Below are 19,672 nucleotides of genomic sequence, written 5' to 3'. Positions count from 1 at the left end.
CATAATATTGTGGAACCAAGTCCAGGAAATCAAGAGTAACAATTGGGAATGATGTATGCTCTTGCAGATGGTATCTTTCAAATGACATGATAAATGGGGACCCTGTCAGTCCTTTCAGGTAGCTGTCAAAGATCACAGAACACTGTTCCGAAGAGGAGCAGGACAATTACATCAAATGTCCCAGTCAATAATTATTTCAATCAGCGTCACCCAAACAGCGTTTCTGGTCATCATTGCATTGCTATTTGTGGGAGCTTGCTGTGCGCAAATTTGTTGCTGCATTTCAGATATTCCAACAGTGACTGCACTTCAAAAGTACTTCGCTGGCGTGAAACATTTTGACACATTTTGCAGCCATGAAAGATGCAATATGGTTTTTGGAACAGAGGAGGAAGATGTAATTGAAGTGTCTAACATTGTAAGAAGTTAAAAATCACACAACACCAGGTTGTAGTCCAACAGGTTTAATTGGAAGCACACTAGCTTTCAGAGCGACGCTCCTTCATCAGGTGATTGTGGAGGGCTCGATCGTAACACAGAATTTATAGCAAAAATTTGCAGTGTGATGTAACTGAAATTATACATTGAAAAATTGATTGTCTGTTAAGCCTTTCATCTGTTAGAATACAGTGATAGTTTCACTTCTTTCATGTGTAAGTCACAAAACCCTTTTTTAAAGTTGCATTCTCGGGTTAGCTGTTAACAATGGTGATAGCTAGACAATGTGTTGAAGGTGTTAGCCCCCTGTGTTCCGTCTATGACTTGATGTTTAGATTGATTCTAATCTAAAAAGTGAGATAACAGAGTTTTACATAAATTCATGCAGTTTTTGAGCTCAGAGTTCTACATGAATGTGTGTAGTTTTTGAGCAAAGTGCAATGTAACTCTGCAAGTACAAATTCACCACACAAAATATATGTGTGCACGTGGGTCTTTGTCTGTGTTTGTGTGTCTGTCTGGGGTGGAGTGAGTGAGTGAGTGAGTGAGTGCAGAGTGTCTTAAGTCTGTGAGGGGGTGCATGTGAGAGTGTGTCTCTATAAGGATGTGTACACATTTGCCACACACCCTTACAGATACACACACTCCCACATTCTCACATGCACCCCCTCACAGACTTAAGACACTCTGCACTCACTACACACACACACACTTTCTCACACTCACAACCCCCACCCCAGACAGACACACACGCACACAGACAGACAAAGACCCACATGCACACATATATTTTATGTGGTGAATTTGTATTTGCAGAGTTACATTGCACTTTGCTCAAAAACTGCATACATTCATGTAGAACTCTGAGCTCAAAAACTGCATGAATTTATGTAAAACTCTGTTAACTCACTTTTTAGATTAGAATCAATTTAAACATCAGGTCATAGACAGAGAACACAGGGGGCTAACACCTTCAACATATTGTCTAGCTATCACCATTGTTAACAGCTAACCCGAGAATGAAACTTTTTTAAAAAAAAGGGTTTTGTGATTTACACATGAAAGAAGTGATCTATCACTGTATTCTAACAGATGAAAGGCTTAACAGACAATCAATTTTTCAATGTATAATTTCAGTTACATCACATTGCAAATTTTTGCTATAAATTCTGTGTTACGATCGAGCCCTCCACTATCACCTGATGAAGGAGCGTCGCTCCGAAAGCTATTGTGCTTCCAATTAAACCTGTTGGACTATAATCTGGTGTTGTGTGATTTTTAACTTTGTACACCCCAGTCCAACACCGGCATCTCCAAATAATAACATTGTAAGAGGCCTAGATAGAGTTTTTCCATTACAGCCAGAAGTCATACATTTAAAACGTCTGGTTCAGAAGGAACTGGGGAGAAAGGTTTTTCATCCAGAGGTGGTGGGAATCTGGAACGTGGTTTCTAAAAGGGTGGAGGTACCAGAAATGTTCATCACATTTAGGAAGTATTTGGGTGACACAACCTACAAGGCTACAAACTAATAGCTCAAAAATGTGATTAGGCTGGATAGCTCTTTTTTTGCTTGACATTTGTATGGCTTCCTTTTGTGCTGTAGATTGCAATGATTGGAGAACCTGAGAAGATTAGAGTCAAGAGATTGAACAGAGGGAGTTGAAACATGAAGGATTTTGACAGAACACTTGTGAAAGAATTGTTCACACGGGCAAGAGTGTCAGTAATGCTCGGGGCATGTTGGAAATAATTGGCAAAAGAACCAGAAGCAAGTAGAGAGTATTTTTAAGGTTGAGTTGTTGTAGTCTGGAATGTTACTGTCTGAAAGGACAGTGGAAGCAGATTCAGTAGGAACTTGCAAAAGGTAATTGGGTGAACGATAATGGATGTGTTGCATTTTCCTCCGAGATTATCAGTTGCTGTGGCAATATATATATTTACACGCATGTTGTAGTCTCGAGCAATGAATGCTGATGGTTCTTTCAACCGTATGGATGACACAGAACCTCTCTCCACTTTTACCTGCTGCCATTTTGGAAAGATTTGCAGCTTGTTTGACAAACGGTTTGGCCCTGCAGTTACAGAATTGTTATGTGACAGAAGGAGGCCAATTGACTTATCATGTCTTCATTAACATCCCAAATAGAGTAATAGAATCATAGAGATGTACAGCACGGAAACAGACCCTTCGATCCTACTTTGGTTTTGTGAAGGGCAGGTCGTGCCTCACAAAACTTATTGAATTCTTTGAGAAGGTGACTAAGGAGGTGGACGAGGGGAAAGCGGTAGATGTGGTGTACATGGATTTTAGTAAGGCGTTTGATAAGGTTCCCCATGGTAGGGTACTTCAAAAAATACGGAGGTATGGCATTGAGGGTGAGTTGGAGGTTTGGATTAGGAATTGGCTGGCTGGAATAAGACAGAGGGTAGTAGTTGATGGTAAAGGTTCATCTTGGAGTGCAGTTACTAGCGTGTTCCGCAAGGATCTGTTTTGGGACCATTGCTGTTTGTCATTTTTATAAATGACCTGGAGGAGGAGCTAGAAGGTTGGGTGAGCAAGTTTGCGGATGATACGAAAGTCGGAGGAGTTGTTGACAGTGAGGAAGGATGTGGCAGTTACAGCGGGATATAGATAAGCTGCAGAACTGGGCAGAAAGGTGGCAAATGGAGTTCAATCTAGCTAAGTGTGAGGTGATTCACTTTGGTAAGAGTAACAAAAAGATGGGGTACTGGGCTAATGGTCGGATACTTGGTAGTGTGGATGAGCAGAGGGATCTTGGTGTCCATGTACACAGATCTTTGAAAGTTGCCACCCAGGTAAATAGTGCGGTGAAGAAGGCATATGGCGTACTGGCTTTTATTGGTAGAGGAATTGAGTTCCGGAGTCCTGAGATCATGTTGCAGTTGTATAAGACTCTGGTGCGGCCGCATCTGGAGTATTGTGTGCAGATTTGGTCGCCATACTATAGGAAGGATGTGGAGGCACTGGAACAGGTGCAGAGGAGGTTTACCAGGATGTTGCCTGGTATGGTAGGAAGATTGTATGAGGAAAGGCTGAGGCACTTGGGGTTGTTTTCATTGGAGAAAAGAAGGTTTAGGGGTGACTTGTACAAGATGATTAGGGGTTTAGATAGGGTTGACCGTGAGAACCTTTTTCCACATATGGAGTCAGCTATTACGAGGGGGCATAGCTTTAAATTAAGGGGTGGTAGGTATAGGACAGATGTTAGGGGTAGGTTCTTTACTCAGTGTGTCGTGAGTTCATGGAATGCCCTGCCAGTAGCAGTGGTGGACACTCCCTCTTTATGGGCATTTAAGCGGGCATTGGATAGGCATATGGAGGATAGTGGGCTAGTGTAGGTTAGGTGGGCTTGGATCGGCGCAACATCGAGGGCCAAAGGGCCTGTACTGCGCTGTATTCTTCTATGTTCTATGTCCTCTATGCCGACCAGATATCCTAACCTAATCTAGTTCCATTTGCCAGCACTTGGTCCATATCCCTCTAAACTTTTCCTATCCATCTACCCATCCAGATGCCTTTTAAATGCTGTAATTGTACAAGTCTCCACCACTTCCTCTGTCAGCCCATTCAATGGTAGAAGACAGAGGATGGTGTTGGTGGAGGGTTGCTTTTCAGACTGGAGGCCTGTGACCAGTGGTGTGCCACAAGGATTGGTTTTGGGTCCTTGAGTATACAGCACTTGAAATCCAGTGGGTATCTTCCTGAATCCCAGGGAGCTTTAGGAAGGTGGCATTAGACCCTGAAGACCATGTTAAGAGCGTACTGTCAGGATTACCCGAATGACTGGGATAAAGGTATCCCATTCATATTGTTTGCAATTAGAGATGCCCCAAATGAATCTACTCAGTTTACTCCCTTTGAATTAATATTCAGACATGAAGTGAGAGGGCCTTCGAAATTAATTAAAGAGAAATTAACAGGACCAAAGTCAGATCCCACACTTGGATTATGTATCGGAGTTGAGAGAGAGATTAAATTGGGTAGATGAGTTAGCTAAACAGCACCTGAAGAGGGCACAGCATAGAATGAAGCAGGTTGCAGATAAATGATCTGAAAGAGTCATACAGCACAGAAACAGACCAATTGGCCCAATCAGTCCATGCCAACTAAACTAGTCCCATCTGCCTGCTCCTGGCCCATGTCCCTGCAAATCTTTCCTATTCATGTACTTATCGAAATGTCTGTTAAAAGTTGTAATTGTATCCACATCCACCACTTCCTCAGGAAGTTCATTCCATTCGTGAACCACACTCTGTATAAAAAAAATTGCCCCTTGTATTTTTTTTAAATCTTTCTTCTCTCACCTTTAAAATGTGCCCCCTTGTCTTGAAATCCCCCATCTGAGGGAAAAAAAATCTATCTATACCCCTCATTATTTTACAAACCTTCGTAAGGTTGCCTCTGAACCGCCTACACTCTAGTGAAAAAACTCCCAGCCTATTCAGCCTTTCTTCATAACTCAAACTTTCCGTAGCCAGCAACATCCTGGTGAGTTTTTTCTGAACACTCTCCAGCTTTCCTTTTCAGCGAACACACTCTTCTTCCTTGATCATTACCTCCTTGGTGAGACATGAGCCCAGAGTTTCTGGTTCAGAGGCAGGCATGTTACCAAATACACCATGCGGTCTCCTTTTGATCTTTGAGTTACCATGGCAACATTCACCTTTGCATTCATGTTGGAGTCTGGAGCTAATCTGGTGTTGGACTGCTCCATCTCATAATCAAATTCACTTTTGATATAGAGTGGTGCCTTTCCTTGATATACTAGGTGAGATATCTGCTAATTATTTTCTCCAGTCTTGTCTATCACAGACCTTCACTGGTTAGTAAACACATTGTAATTCATTTTTTCTTTGTCCTAAATTTGGCATTAACAGCAGTGCTGTAAAATGATCCCTTGCTATTTTGTTACCTTACAGGTTTGATACAGAAATAGTATACATCAAATCGATTCTCTGGGACAATGGCTTTCCTAACTAGGCCATTGTATTCTGTGTCAAAAGGTGTGGTGCTGGAAAAGTACAGCTGGTCAGGCAGCATCCGAGGAGCAGGAGAATCAACGTTTTGAGCATAAGCTCTTCATGAGGAGTTATGCTCGAAATGTGGACTCTCCTGCTCCTAGGATACTGCCTGACTGGCTGTGCTTTTCCAGCATCACACTTTTTGACTCTGATCTCCCACACCTGCAGTCCTCAGTTTCTCCATTGTTTCTGTGTACCACAGAAACCCACACTGGAGCAGAACTGAAAAGTGATAAGTCTGCTTCTAATTACTCTAGAAAGGCGAGGTATTTTAAAAATTTGATAAAGCAAGTCATTTCATGCAGCACAGTGGTGACATTAGTGGTATTTTCCACCGCAGGACAGTACTGTCAGTGCAGAAAGACATTCTGCGTACTATATAGGTGAGTAACTTTGTATACGAATTTCAGAGTCAGTAGATGTCAGTTAGGTAAGCTATAGCTCTCAATGACTAGGTGATTGAATCAAACACCATGTTCCTTCAGCTGTTGATGCTAGCCCATGCTTACAAACCCAAAATTAAATGTCTCCTGGTAGGTGTGTTTCTGGAAACAGGCAGCAATTGCAGAACAGTATTAATAACTAATACTGAAAATGTGTTGCTGGAAAAGCGCAGCAGGTCAGACAGCATCCAAGGAGCAGGAGAATCGACGTTTCGGGCATGAGCTCTTCTTCAGGAAGTACTTTAATAGCCAATTTAAGATAAACAGTTGAATTTGATACATGGCTCATTTAGCCTTGCCCTTAGCGATGGACATTCATACACAGTAACTCATTCTCTGTAAACAGAAGGAATTTATTTAAGCCTTGCACTTTTTTTTTGAATTACTTAGGTGTTTGGGGAGTCTATAATTCCCCATTGTTTGCTTCATTAGCAATGTCTGAGTAAATCAGAGTCTCTTTCCAAACAGGTAGTGCCCTTTTCTCCAGTAGAATATTTTGTTGTGATTTTTTGAAATTTGATGTTCTTGCATTTATCTCGACGAATGCTAGAGTCAAAGTGTGGCACTGGAAAAGCACAGCCGATCAGGCAGCATCTGCAGAGCAGGACAGTCACCGTTTTGGAGATAAGCCCTTCACCAGGGAATGCTAATCCAATAGCTTCAATGATGTCTCTCTTTTCAGAAGTGTTTGTGTTCAGTACCATTGATCAGTAGCTCTGTTAAAGATCCAGCACTGGCATGATGGAGCAAATGTGCCCTTGCCTTTTGTGACACTTTCTGTGGTTCCAATGCAAGTGATGTGAAAACCAAAATTAGGAGCTAATTCTATTGTAATACCAGTATCTGTGACTCAGGTCGTAATGAGTTTTTTCCAACAGGCCAGTCACTGACACATACCGAGAATTCAGCTCTGCCAATGTGGGAAAAGTGGGAAGAAAGTTAGCAACATCTCAACAGTTTACTGAGGAATCGAGAAAACGCAACATCTATCCGAGAAAGTTTCAACAGCAGGAGGTGAGTCACAGCTGATAAGTTTGCAGCTTTTTAAGGTAAAAAGGCTTGGTGTTTTTCTGATGTGCTCCGTAGATCAATATGGTTGGGGATTCAAATAATTAAAATCAAAATGTTGTTAACAGTTTATGTCAAATTGGCTGATCTTAGCTGGGTGTACAATCTGATACTATGATATATGGGAGGACATGCCTGGAGCCTCTCCTGGCAGACTAAAAATGAGAGGCCAACCTGGTGATGCTGGATCACAGGACTACTTGCATTTCAAATAATGGAAGCACTATGCGATGGAGAATGCAAAGTAATTCCACATCCAATGGATCAGATGTGATCTCTGCAGTCCTGCCACATCCAGTCATGAATGGTGGTGGACAGGGCTCCACATACATCCCCATCCACAACCATGGACATGCCCAGCATGTTAGTGTAAAAAAAACTAGGCTGAAGCAAATGCAGGCTTCTGTAGCCAGAAGTGGATAATCCAACTTGATCTCCTCCTGAGGTCCCCAGAATCATAGATGCCAGTCTATTTGATTCATTCCATGGGACATCAAGGAACGATTGAATGCATTGGATACTACGAAGACTGTTGTCCCGTACAACATTCCAGCAATACTGAATACTTGTGCTCCACAACTTTCTGTACATGGAGCCAAACTGTTCCAACACTGGCATTTGCCTAACAATGTGAAAAATTGTGAAAAATGTCCCATACACAAACACATGACATATGCAATCCACCAAATTTCCATCAGTGTCAGTGTACTGTTGAACATCAGCACGGTGACTGACATTGCTGTTGAAACACTTGTACAGCAACAACCTGCTTGCTACTGCTCAGTTTGAGTTTTGCCAGGGACTCTGTGGTAAAGTCCTCATTTTACAGCCTTGTAATGGAGAAAATAAATGAACTCTGGAGGTGAGGTGAGAATGACTGCCCATGATATGAGGCCACATTTGATTGCAGGAATCCCTCAGAGGAGTGTCCTAGGCCCAACCATATTCATTTGCTTCCTCAGTGACCTTTCTTCCATCATAAGGTCAGAACTAGGGCTATTTACTGATGCTTGGAAAAAGTTCTCAGATACTGAAACAGTCTGTGTACGCTTGCAGCAAAGCCTAAATAATAGATAATTGCAGGCTTAAAAGTGGAGAGTAATACTTGAGACCACACAAGTGCCAGGCAATCCAAGAAAAAAGCATCTAACTATCTTCCCTTACCATCACTGAATTTTCCACTATGATCATCCTGAAACATAACTGGATCAGACGTATAAATACTACGAGAGCAGGTCAGATCTGAGAGAAATAACTCACCTCTGACTCCCAAAGCCTGTTTGCCATCTACAGGGCGCAGCTTAGAGGCCTGGCCTCTAGTCCAGCCACTGGCCTGGATGCATGCAGTTCAAAACATTGACACCCTACAGGTCAGAGCAGCCCACTTGATTGGGACCTAATCCATCATCTTAAATATTCACTCCCTCAGTGACAATGCAAAGTGGGTAGCAGTGTGTGTACTATCTGCAAGATACTGTTGGGGGAAAACCTGGGATAGTTCTGTTTAACTTCCAGACTTGCGTCTTCTACCACCTGGTTGGGGGGTGTGGGTGTTGCAGGCGGGGGAAGCAGATGTATGGAAACACCAACAACTGCAAATTCCTGTCCAAGTCTCTCTCAATCCTGACTTTGAAATGTATACCCATTCCTGCTCTGGAGCTCTCTCCCTAACAGCACCATGGCTGCCCCTACACTCCAAAAACTGAATCAATTCAAGAATGTAGCTCACCACTACCTTGTCTGTGAAAGTCATTTAGGGATTGGTAACAAATGCAAGCCTTCTCAGTGACACTCAAATTCCTCGATTGAGTAAGAGAACAGTTCACCTCAGTGAGCCTGGGATAAGGCCTACCGAATTATAAAGGGCAGCTGGGACTGGGATAAGATTTGTGGAGTCAGTTAATCTGTCCTGACACAGTCTGTGGACAACCCCTTCTTTCGGCTTGCTGCAGTTTGGGCTGAATCCCCTTCAGCTCAGCCGCGATCCTGTCTTTCTCCAGCTTACATAGAACATAGAACATTACAGTGCAGTACAGCCCTTCGGCCCTCGATGTTGCACCGCCCTGTCATACTAATCTGAAGCCCATCCCACCTACACTATTCCATGTACGTCCATTTGCCTGTCGATGACGACTTAAATGCACTTAAAGTTGGCGAATCTACTACCGATGCAGGCAAAGCATTCCATACCCTTACTACTCTCTGAGTAAAGAAACTACCTCTGACATCTGTCTTATACCTATCTCCCCTCACTTTAAAGTTGTGTCCCCTCGTGTTTGCCGTCCCCATACTTGGAAAAAGGCTCTCCCTGTCCACTCTATCTAACCCTCTGATTATCTTACATGTCTCTATTAAGTCACCTCTCTAACGAGAACAGCCTCAAGGCCCTCAGTCTTTCCTCATAAGACCTTCCCTCCATACCAGGCAACATCCTAGTAAATCACCTCTGCACCCTTTCCAAAGCTTCCACATCCTTCTTATAATACGGTGACCAGAACTGTACACAATACTCCAAGTGTGGCCGTACCAGAGCTTTGTACAGCTGCAGCATAACCACCTGGTTCCGGAACTCAATCCCTCTATTAATAAAGGCCAAAACACTGTATGCCTTCTTAACAACCCTGTCAACCTGGTTGGTAACTTTCAGGGATCTGTGTACATGGACACCCGAGATCGCTTTGCTCATCTGCAACCCCAAAAATCCTACCATTAGCCCAGTACTTTGCATTCCGATTACTCTGACCAAAGTGTATCACCTCACACTTGTCCACATTAAACTCCATTTGCCACCTCTCCGCCCAGCTCTGCATCCTATCTACGTCTCTCTGCAACTTACTACATCCTTCGTCACTATCCACAACTCCACCAATCTTAGTGTCGTCCGCAAATTTACTAACCCACCCTTCTAAGCCCTCACCCAGGTCATTTATAAAAATGACGAACAGCAGTGGGCCCAACACCAACCCTTGCGGTACGCCGCTAGTAACTGGTGAAGGTCACATCAAAATAGCCTGCCCCAGGGAAATCCTGCAGGCAGTACACGTCCGCTGCTTCGAACCCGCAGCACTCCAGCAAAATCTTCTTCACACTCCAGTAAAATCTTAAGCTTACTCCTTCTTGCATCCTGTTTGGGCACTTAGCTGTGAGGCCACATTGCAAGATGCAGCTGTCAATCTCTGCAGAATGTTGGATTAAATTTTAAGGCACCTGGTGAAGCTGAGATGGGAGTAGGGGCGGCCCCGAGGAAGTTCCTTCTTCAAGTACGTGCCTTCAATGTTTTTGAAAGGATGACAAAGATGTCCGAAGATGGTTATTAACAGTTATCATGCCAGCATAAGATTTTAAAGGCAAACAACTGACTGGGAATTCAAAGTAGGTATTGGGTGGTAAAAGTGACGTCAGGCAGCATCTGAGGAGCAGGAGAATCAACGTTTCGGGCATAAACCCTTCATCAGGAATGAGGCTTGTGTGCCGGGGGGCTAGGAGAAAATAGGAGTGGGGTGGTGTTGGGGGCGGAAGGTAGCTGAGCAAGCATTAGGTAGATGGAGGTGAGGGATATGGTGATAGGTCGGAGAGGAGGGTGGAGCGGATAGATGGAAAAGTTGATGGACTGCTCAGGAAGGCGGTCCCAAGCTTGGAGGCTTGGGATGGGATAATGTGGGGATAGGAGAGTTGAGGAAACTGTTGAAATCCACATTGATCCTGTGAGGTTGCAGGGTCCCAAGGCGGAATATGAGGTGTTCTTTCTCCAAGTGTCGGGTGGTGATGGAGGAGGCCCAGGACCTGCATGTTCTTGACGGAGTAGGAGGGGGAGTTGAAGTGTTCAGCCGCGGGGTGGTGGGGTTGGTTGGTGCGGATGTCCCAGGGATGTTCTCTGAAACAATCCACGAGTAGGCGTATTGTCTCCCCGATGTAGAAGAGACCACTCTGGTGCAATGGATACAGTAGATGACATTGGTGGAAGTACAGGTAAATTTCTGTTAGATGTGGAAGGATCCTTTGGGGCCTTGGACAGAGGTGAGGGGAGTGGCGTGGGCACAGGTTTTGCACTTCCTGTGGTGGCAGGGGCATGTGCTGAGAGTAGGGTGTGTGCCAGTGGGGGGCGTGGACCTGATGAGGAAGTCATGGAGGGAATGGTCTCTCTGAAATGCTGATAGGAGTGGGGTAGGAAAAATGTCTCTGGTGGTGGGATCTGTTTGTAGGTGGCAGAAGTGGCAGAGGATGATGTGATGTATGTGGAGGTTGGTGGGGTGGCAGGTGAGGACTAGGGAGGTTCTGTCCTTGACGCATTGGAAGGGGTGGGGTTCAAGGGCAGTGGTGCGGGAAGTGGAGGAGGTGCACTGGAGGGCATTGTTGATCACATGGGAAGGGATGTTGCAATCGTGGAAGAAGGAGACCATCTGGGATTTTCCAAGGTGGAACTGGTCATCCTGGGAACAGATGCAACGGAGGCAGAGGAGTTGGGAATAAAAGATGGTGTATTTATAGGAGGTAGGGTGGGAGGAGGTGTAATCTAGGTAGCTGTGGGAGTCAGTGGGCTTGTAGTAGATGTCTGTGGTTAGTTGGTTGCTGGTGATGGAGATGGAGATGTGCAGGAAGGGGAGGGAGGTGTCTGAGATGGTCCAGGTGAATTTGAGGTTTGTGAAGTGGATGAACTATTCAACCTCCTTGTGGGAGCTCAAGGCGGCACCAATACATTTATGGATGTAGCGGAGGAACAGGTGGGGGGTGGTGCCAATGTAACTGTTCCACATACCCGACAAAGAGGCAGGCATAACTGGGCCCTGTGTGGGTGCCCATTGATACCCCTTTGGTTTGGTGGAAATGGGAGGGTTGGAAGGTGAAGTTATTAAGGGTGAGCACCAGTTCAGCCAGGCAGATGAAGGTGTCGGAGGAAGGGTACTGGTTGGGACAACGTGGTCCACGCCCCCACCTGCCCATAACCTACTCCTGGCACATACCCCTGCCACCGCAGGAAGTGCAAAACCTATGCCCACACCACTCCCCTCACCTCCGTCCAGGGCCTCAAGGGATCCTTCCACATCTCAGAAATTTATCTGTACCTCTACCAATGTCATTTACTGCATCTCTTGAACCCGATGTGGTCTTCTCTACATCGGGGAGACAGGATGCCTACTTACAGATCGTTTCAGAGAACATCTCTGGGACACCCGCACCAACCAACCCCACTGCTCCATGGCTGAACACTTCAACTCCCCCTGCCACGCAGTCAAGGACATGCAGGTCCTGGGCCTCCTTCATTGCCAAACCCTAACCACCCTGGAGGAATAATGCCTCATATTCTGCTTTGGGACCCTGCAACCACACAGAATCAATGTGGATTTCACCAGTTTCCTCATTTCCCCTCCCCCCACCTTATCCCAATCCCAAGCATCTAACTCGGCACCCCCGTCCTGACCTGTCAATCACCTTTCCCATCTATCCGTTCCACCCTCCTCTCTGACCTAGCATCTTCTCCCTCACCTTCATCTACCTATCGCTTTCTCAGCTACCTCCTCCCCCAGCCCACCTCCCTCCCATTTATCTCTCAGCCTCCCCAGCACACAAGCCTCATTCCTGATGAAGGGCTTATGCCTGAAACATTGATTCTCCTACTCCTTGGATGCTGCTTGACCTGCTGTGCTTTTCCAGCACCATGTTCTCGACTCTGATCTGCAGTCCTCACTTTCTCCTGGTAAAAGTGATGATTTGGAATAAAAATTAAAAGCATCTTTTGTAAAGCATGGATGTTCATAGAATCATAGAATTTTACAGCGCAGAAAGAGGCCAGCCAGTCCATTGTGACTGTACCAGCTGATTAGGCATCATCCCATTTTCCAACTCTAGATCTGTAGTCATACAGTTCAGAAGACTGCGATTGCATATCTAAGCACTTTATGTGTTTGTCATGATTTCTGTCTCTATTGCCCCTTGAGACAGTGAGTTCTAGATCCCCACCACCCACTAGATGATGTGGAGTTTCTCGAGTGTTATTTTACAGTCATAGAGCTGTACAGCATGGAAACATACCCGTGGTCCAACTCACCCATGCCGACCAGTTATCCTAAATTAATCTTGTCTTTTCTGCCAGCATTTGGTTCATATCCCTCTGAACTCTACCTATTCACATACCCATCCAGATGCCTTTTAAATGTTGTAATTGTGCCAGATTCCCCCACTTCGTCTTGCAACTCATTCCATACATGCACCAAACTCTGTGTGAAAAGTTACCCCTTAGGCCCCTTTTAAATCTTACCCCTCTTGCCTTAAACCTATGCCCTCTAGTTTTGGACTCCCTATCCCGGGGAAAAGACCTTGGCTATTCACCCTGTCCATGCGCCTCCATATTTTATAAACCTCTATAAGGTCACCCCTCAGTCTCTGACACTCCAGGGAAAATAACCGCAGCCTATTCAGCCTCTCCCTATAGCTCAAACCCTTCATCTCTGGCAACATTCTTGCAAATCTTTTCTGAACCCTTTTAAGTTTCACAACATCATTCCTACAACAGGGTGACCAGAATTGAATGTAGTATTCCAAAAGTGGTCTAACCAATGTTCTGTACAGCTGTAACATGACGTCCCAACTCCTATACTCAGTGCACTGATCAGTAAAGGTAAGCATATCAAACGCCTTCTTCACTTTCCTATCTATCTGCTTCTCCACTTTCAAGGAACTATGAACCTGGTTTCTTTGTTCAGCAACATTCCCCAGGACCTTACCATTAAGTGTGTAAGTGCTGCCCTGATTTGCCTTTCCAAAAGTCAACACCTCACATTGATCTAAAATTAACTCAATTTGTCACTCGGCTCATCAGTCTGTCCAATCAGGATCTGATTGTACTCCGATCTTGAAGCTGTCCTCATCCAGGCAATTGTGCAGTATTCCGTCAGGAGCTGAATGAACTGAACCCAAACTGGTAGCAATGAATGTCAATTTCCACCTTAAAAAAATATTCAGTAATCCTATGTCTGAACCCTGTGCTTACATGGACAACATGGTTTAAAAATAGGCATCTTCAGTTTAAAACAAAGATGTGAAAAATGCTTTCTCTCAGAGGGCCAGTAGGTCAGAACATGTAAACTGCAGATAGGAAGCAGACATCACTCATGAATGTTTCATTAAAAGCATTATTATACTCCCACTAATTCTAATGAGTTTTGCTGCGATGGCAAGTGAAATCTGTTGAGGTAGGAGCCACAGATGGTCTGTAAGGACTTCTATCTCACCTCATGCGGTGGGGTCAAAAAATGCCTAAAAACAGTTAATTTGGGAGAATGTCGGAGGTCAGAGAGACAAGGAAGTGTCATTGTTGACAATATTCCCTTTCAGACCAATCGAGAAATCTTTTTCCAACTTGCTGAAAGTTGGAAAAGACCATGGTTATTCACCCCATCCATACCCCTCTTTTTTTTATAAGCCTCTACAAGGTCAACTCTCAGTCTCTGACACTCCAGGGACACCCTCAACCACTTTGTGTAAGAAGGTTTGTGTCCCATGTTCTACAGATGTATAATGCCCAGGGTATGCATTAGGCCATTCAGTAAAGTCTGGAGAAGGAAGATGGCACATGAATAACAGGGGATCTACTTTAAAACTGGATTCAGTGTGTAACACCAGTAAATATCATTTATATAGCATTCTTAATGAAGTATAACATCCCATGGTGCTTCACACAAAATCAGACGATATTTAAGAAATAGGCATGCAAGAAGATCATTAGCTGTAGTCAAAAGGGTTGGTTTTGAGGATGGTTTCAAAAGAGGTGGGGGATAAGGTGTCATATAGTTAGATGTTTTGAATCTGTTGACCAACCTCATCCAGATGAAGTCTGTAAATCCACGTATCTCACCATGACTCCGATGTAAGAGGATGGCTTAGCTTGAATTTCAAGGATTTATCTTCATTCCTACACATTTGATGTCTCAAAGACCAATATTGTCTCGACATTGATTTGCCCAAAATCTTGTTTGTCTTAGTGAGTTTTGAGAAGATTTGTAGTTCAGGTTGAGGTTTTGGATGTAGGTTTGCTCACTGAGCTGGAAGGTTTGTTTTCAGATGTTTCATCACACCGAAAATGAAAAAATTAGACCTACAGAAAAAACTAGACGAACTTACACAAAATAAGAACACTGACAACACAGAAGCATGGATAAAAACCTACCTGACCGACCCTTAACAGACACTGAAAAAGCCGTCTTAATAAGAGGGTTAAATTACAACTCCTGGATGTGGATAAGAAAGCTTTCTTAGCAGCATTAGAAAGAACACTGAAAGACAACCGACTCACAGAAGAAACCCAGCAAATGTTCAGACAGTCAGTCGCACCAGCATTAATCTGGAAAAAGGAAGGAAACACACTCGTAGTACACAAGAAAGGAAAGCACTGGAAAGGCTAAAAAAAAAGATAAAAACATTGTTTTCCTACCTGTAGACAAAGGACGCTTGACAGTCATCTTAAATCAAAGAGACTACATTGAGAAAGCAAATGCACTACTTGCAGATACCAACACTTACCAACAAGTGGCGATAGATCTGACCCCACACCTAGAGAACCGAATCACAGCCCTACTCAAAAAATGTAAGAAATCTAAAGAAATAAATAAGACCGACTTTCAAAAAATGCAACCAGACAGACCCAACACACCACACTTCTACGGATTACCCAAAATTCACAAACCAGGAGCCCCCCTCAGACCTATAGTCTCAGTACCTCAAACAGCAACTTGCACATTGGCCAAGGAGCTACGCCAAAGACTAAAACATTTAGTCGAAGACTCACACCACTCCATCCACTCCACCCAAGAATTCCTGAAGACCATCAAAGACACCAAGGTAGAAAAGGATGAAATAATGGCCTCCTTTGACATTGTTCACATTGATCAACATCAACCTGGCCAAGGAAACACTGACTACACTATTAGAAGAACCAAAGACACATGCACCAAACGACACCAACTTCATCAGCAAGGAAAGTATCGTTAAGCTAATGGACCTATACCTTACCACACACTTCACCTTCAACAGCAAAACCTATATACAAACCAGCGCACACCCATAGGATCTCTGATATCAGGGTTCTTAGCAGAGGCAGTAATGTAGAGACTCGAACAAACAGCTCTGCCAACCATCCAGCCCAAAATTTGGGTCAGCTACATGGATGACACCTTTGTCATCACTAAAGAAAACAAATTAGAAGAAACCTTCAAGACCATCAATAATATCCTTACTGGCATAAAATTCACTAAAGAGGAGGTGAACAACAACAAACTGCCATTCCTAGATGTCACAGTACAGCAAACAGCCAATGGGGAACTTCAAACCAGCATCTACAGGAAAACAACACATATGGACCAAATACTGAACTACAAAACCAATCATCCCAACATCCACAAACAGAGCTGCATCAGAACGAGCCGACACAAACTGCCATACAGAGGAACTATGCAGAGCAGAGGAAAATCTGAAACAAGCAAAATTAATGTCATTTACAATACACCGTGCAAGAAGGTAATACTACATTGGATAAACAGGCAGTAAACTATCCACCAGGATACATGAATGTCAACTAGCCACAAAACGATATGACCCACTCTCACTAGTATCCTTACATACGGATGAGGAAGGACAACACATCCATCCTAGGACATGCCAGACAGAGACACGCATAAGAATTCTTAGAAGCATGGCATTCCAACCGGAACTCTATCAACAAACACATTGACTTGATCCCATTTACCACCCCCCGAGGAAAAGAACAGGAAATGACATCACCAGAAGAAATGATGTCAACGCAGGAAATGACATCACCAACCCGACGAAAGTCAAACATATAAATAGAAAGTGGTCTAAACCATTGGTACTTCATTCGGAGGCTCACTGTAGATGTTACCTAGTATGGTGACGAAACATCTGAAAACGAACCTTCCAGCTCAGTGAGCAAACCTACATCCAGATCTTGTTTGTCTCTTTGAGATAGCCTTTCATTCTCCAGAGTAAAGGCCAATTTACTTTGCCTTTTATCTCCCATAGGATGGTCCCATTCTGCCAAGTACAGTCAATTCTGCTATAATGCGTGTTTCTTCAACATGAATTGGCTTTAACATGCTTGAAGAATTTAGACAGTTATTTACAGAATGTGAAATGCCCTCCTTAACTGTATTACCTAGAAGCAGGATAAGGCGAGTTTTATAGAACTTACTCCCATCCACAAAGGAACAGAAGAAGTAGGAGCAGGAGTAGACCATTTGGTCTGGCGAGTTTGTTGCACCATTCAATATTCAATTCATGGCTGATTTTAAACTTCAATTTCACTATCCAGCCCACTTTCCATATCTGTTATTTCCACAATGGACCAAAAATCTGTCTGTCCCAGCTTTAATCATGTTCAGTGATGGAGCATGCCCCTGACTACTTGGGGTAGAGAATTCCAAAGGCACACAACTCTTGGTGATGTAGTTTATTTTCATCTCATTTTTAAACAATCAGCCCCTTATCATGAGACTATGTCCCTGTGTTTTAGATTCCTCAACTAATGGAAAACAAGCTCTCAACATCTCAAGCCCCATCAAAATCTTGTTTGTCTCCTTGAGAGAGCCTTTCATTCTCCAAAGAGTAAAGGCCAATTTACTCTGCCTGTTACCTCCCATAGGACAGTCCTATTCTGCCAGGTACAGTTGGTTCTGCTATAGCGCGTGTTTCTTCAACACGAATTGGCTTTAACGTGATTAAACAATTTAGACGTTATTTACAGAACGTGAAATTTCCTTACCTGTATTGGATATAACACAATTCCTGCCCCATTAGCTTAAATGGCATGGCTATTGTTTGTTTTTCTTAAAATGCGAGATCCCACAAGAACGGAATTGTTGCGTTATATCAGAACCGACTGGACCAGCTTTGCGAACCTTTGCTGTGCCACCGGGTTTACAAATCAACCCACATGTGTGCCTGAATCAGAAACTTTACAATGCGCATAAGGAGTTGCTGTTTTTATGTTGAAACCGTCACAACTTCTTTGAATTACCCGAGAGCTATAGTTCCCCTTTGCTTTCTCCATGGCAATGCCTCAGCCACGTACACTCACCTCACCAAACAATCAGCTCCCTTTTCTCCTGTGATATAAATTGCTGTGATTGTTTGAAATTTGGCATTATTGTGCTTGTCCTGATGAGTGCTAGATGAAAAGTTTCAATAACATGTATCTCATTTTGGAAATGTTCAAGTTCTGCATTGATTACTAAATAAAAGGTAAAAACAATGACTGCAGATGCTGGAAACCAGATTTTGGATCAATGGTGCTGGAAGAGCACAGCAATTCAGGCAGCATCGAGGAGCTTCAACAAAATCCGGGTTAGGTCAACCAAAGAGTAACCTTATATGGTAAAAATGATGCCCTGCTTCAGTGATGTTTAGGTGTTGCTGTATTTGAATTAAGCAAAATTAGCCCAATTTGCATGGCTCCCATCCATTGATGTATGAGCCTGAATATATTGTGAGACATGGACGCAGACAAAAGCATTGAGACCAGGATAGGACAAGGTTGACACAGATGAAAAAGTAGGGGAAGAACCAAAAGAGCTGGGGTTAATTTGGAACAGGTATCTGTGAATGAGCTTAGTTTTTAAATTACTGAAGTTGTACCCTTATTTTCAGACTGATAGAGGCCTAAATAAACAAATCTCTTCAAAAACACTGGAAAATAAAGAGAAAAGTCGATACTTATCCCATCAATATGATAAGGTATTTATTGTTTATGTTTCTTTAAAATTGAGTATTTTTCTGCAAACATTGTTTAATTTAGCTGAAAGAAGTGGATTTATTTTTTTCCTATCTGAGAGGTTTGCCATGGTAGATGTGGAGAGGATTAGCAAGTTTTGAGATGATTTGTAGCTCAGGTTGAGGTTCTGGATGGAGGTTTGCTCACTGAGCTTGAAGGTTCATTTTCAGACATTTCGTCACCCTACTCGGGAACATCTTCAGTGGGCCTCTGGATGAATCACTGCTGGTGTTTCCTGCTTTCTATTGTAGAAAACCTCTGCAGGAAAACAACACATATGGACCAAATATTGAACTACAGAAGCAATCATCCCAACATCTACAAATGAATCTGCATCAGAACATTATTTCAATGAGCCACCACACACTGCAGCACAGAGGAACTATGCAGAGCAGAGGAAAATGACCTATACAGTGTATTCAAAAAGAATGGGTACCCAATGAACACAGTCCGCCGATTTCTCAGCAACAAACCCAAACAAGCAGACAAAACACGTCCAGAAACACTAGCCACTCTCCCCTACATCAAGGCCATTTCAGAAATGACTGCCAGACTACTCAGGCCCCTTGGCATCATGGTAGCCCACAAACCCACCAAGACACTAAAACAGCAGCTAATGAACTTGAAAGACCTTATACAGACAACAAGCAAAACTAATGTCATTTACAAAATACTGTGCAAGAACTGTAACAAACACTACAATGGATAAACAGGCAGTAAACTAGCCACCAGGATACATGGACATCAACTAGCCACAAAACGACATGATCCTCTTTCATTAGTATCCTTACATACAGATAAGGAAGGACAACACACCCATTCTAGGACAAGCCAAACAGAAACATGCACGAGAATTCCGAGAAGCATGGCATTCCAACCGGAATTCTATCAACAAACA

General features: G+C 43.5%; 1 protein-coding gene across 9 annotated transcripts in view; it reads left to right on the top strand.

The window, feature by feature from the left end:
- Positions 1–19,672, top strand: part of LOC122542310 (uncharacterized) — a 370,387-nt gene that overhangs the window by 73,269 nt on the left and 277,446 nt on the right. For 8 of the 9 annotated variants that reach the window (XM_087978361.1, XM_087978360.1, XM_087978364.1 and 5 more), the window contains exons 6-7: positions 6,806–6,941; positions 18,651–18,737. In XM_087978361.1, coding sequence (XP_087834487.1) covers positions 6,806–6,941; positions 18,651–18,737 — 223 coding nt within the window. The remainder of the gene's footprint in view (positions 1–6,805; positions 6,942–18,650; positions 18,738–19,672) is intronic. The other variant, XM_087978363.1, reaches the window with a different exon arrangement.

The sequence above is a fragment of the Chiloscyllium plagiosum genome, unplaced genomic scaffold (assembly GCF_037043375.1).
Source record: "Chiloscyllium plagiosum isolate Xiang-an unplaced genomic scaffold, Cpla_swu_hap1 HiC_scaffold_33, whole genome shotgun sequence".
Classification (NCBI taxonomy): domain Eukaryota; kingdom Metazoa; phylum Chordata; class Chondrichthyes; order Orectolobiformes; family Hemiscylliidae; genus Chiloscyllium; species Chiloscyllium plagiosum.
This window is presented reverse-complemented; position numbering and strand designations above follow the sequence as displayed.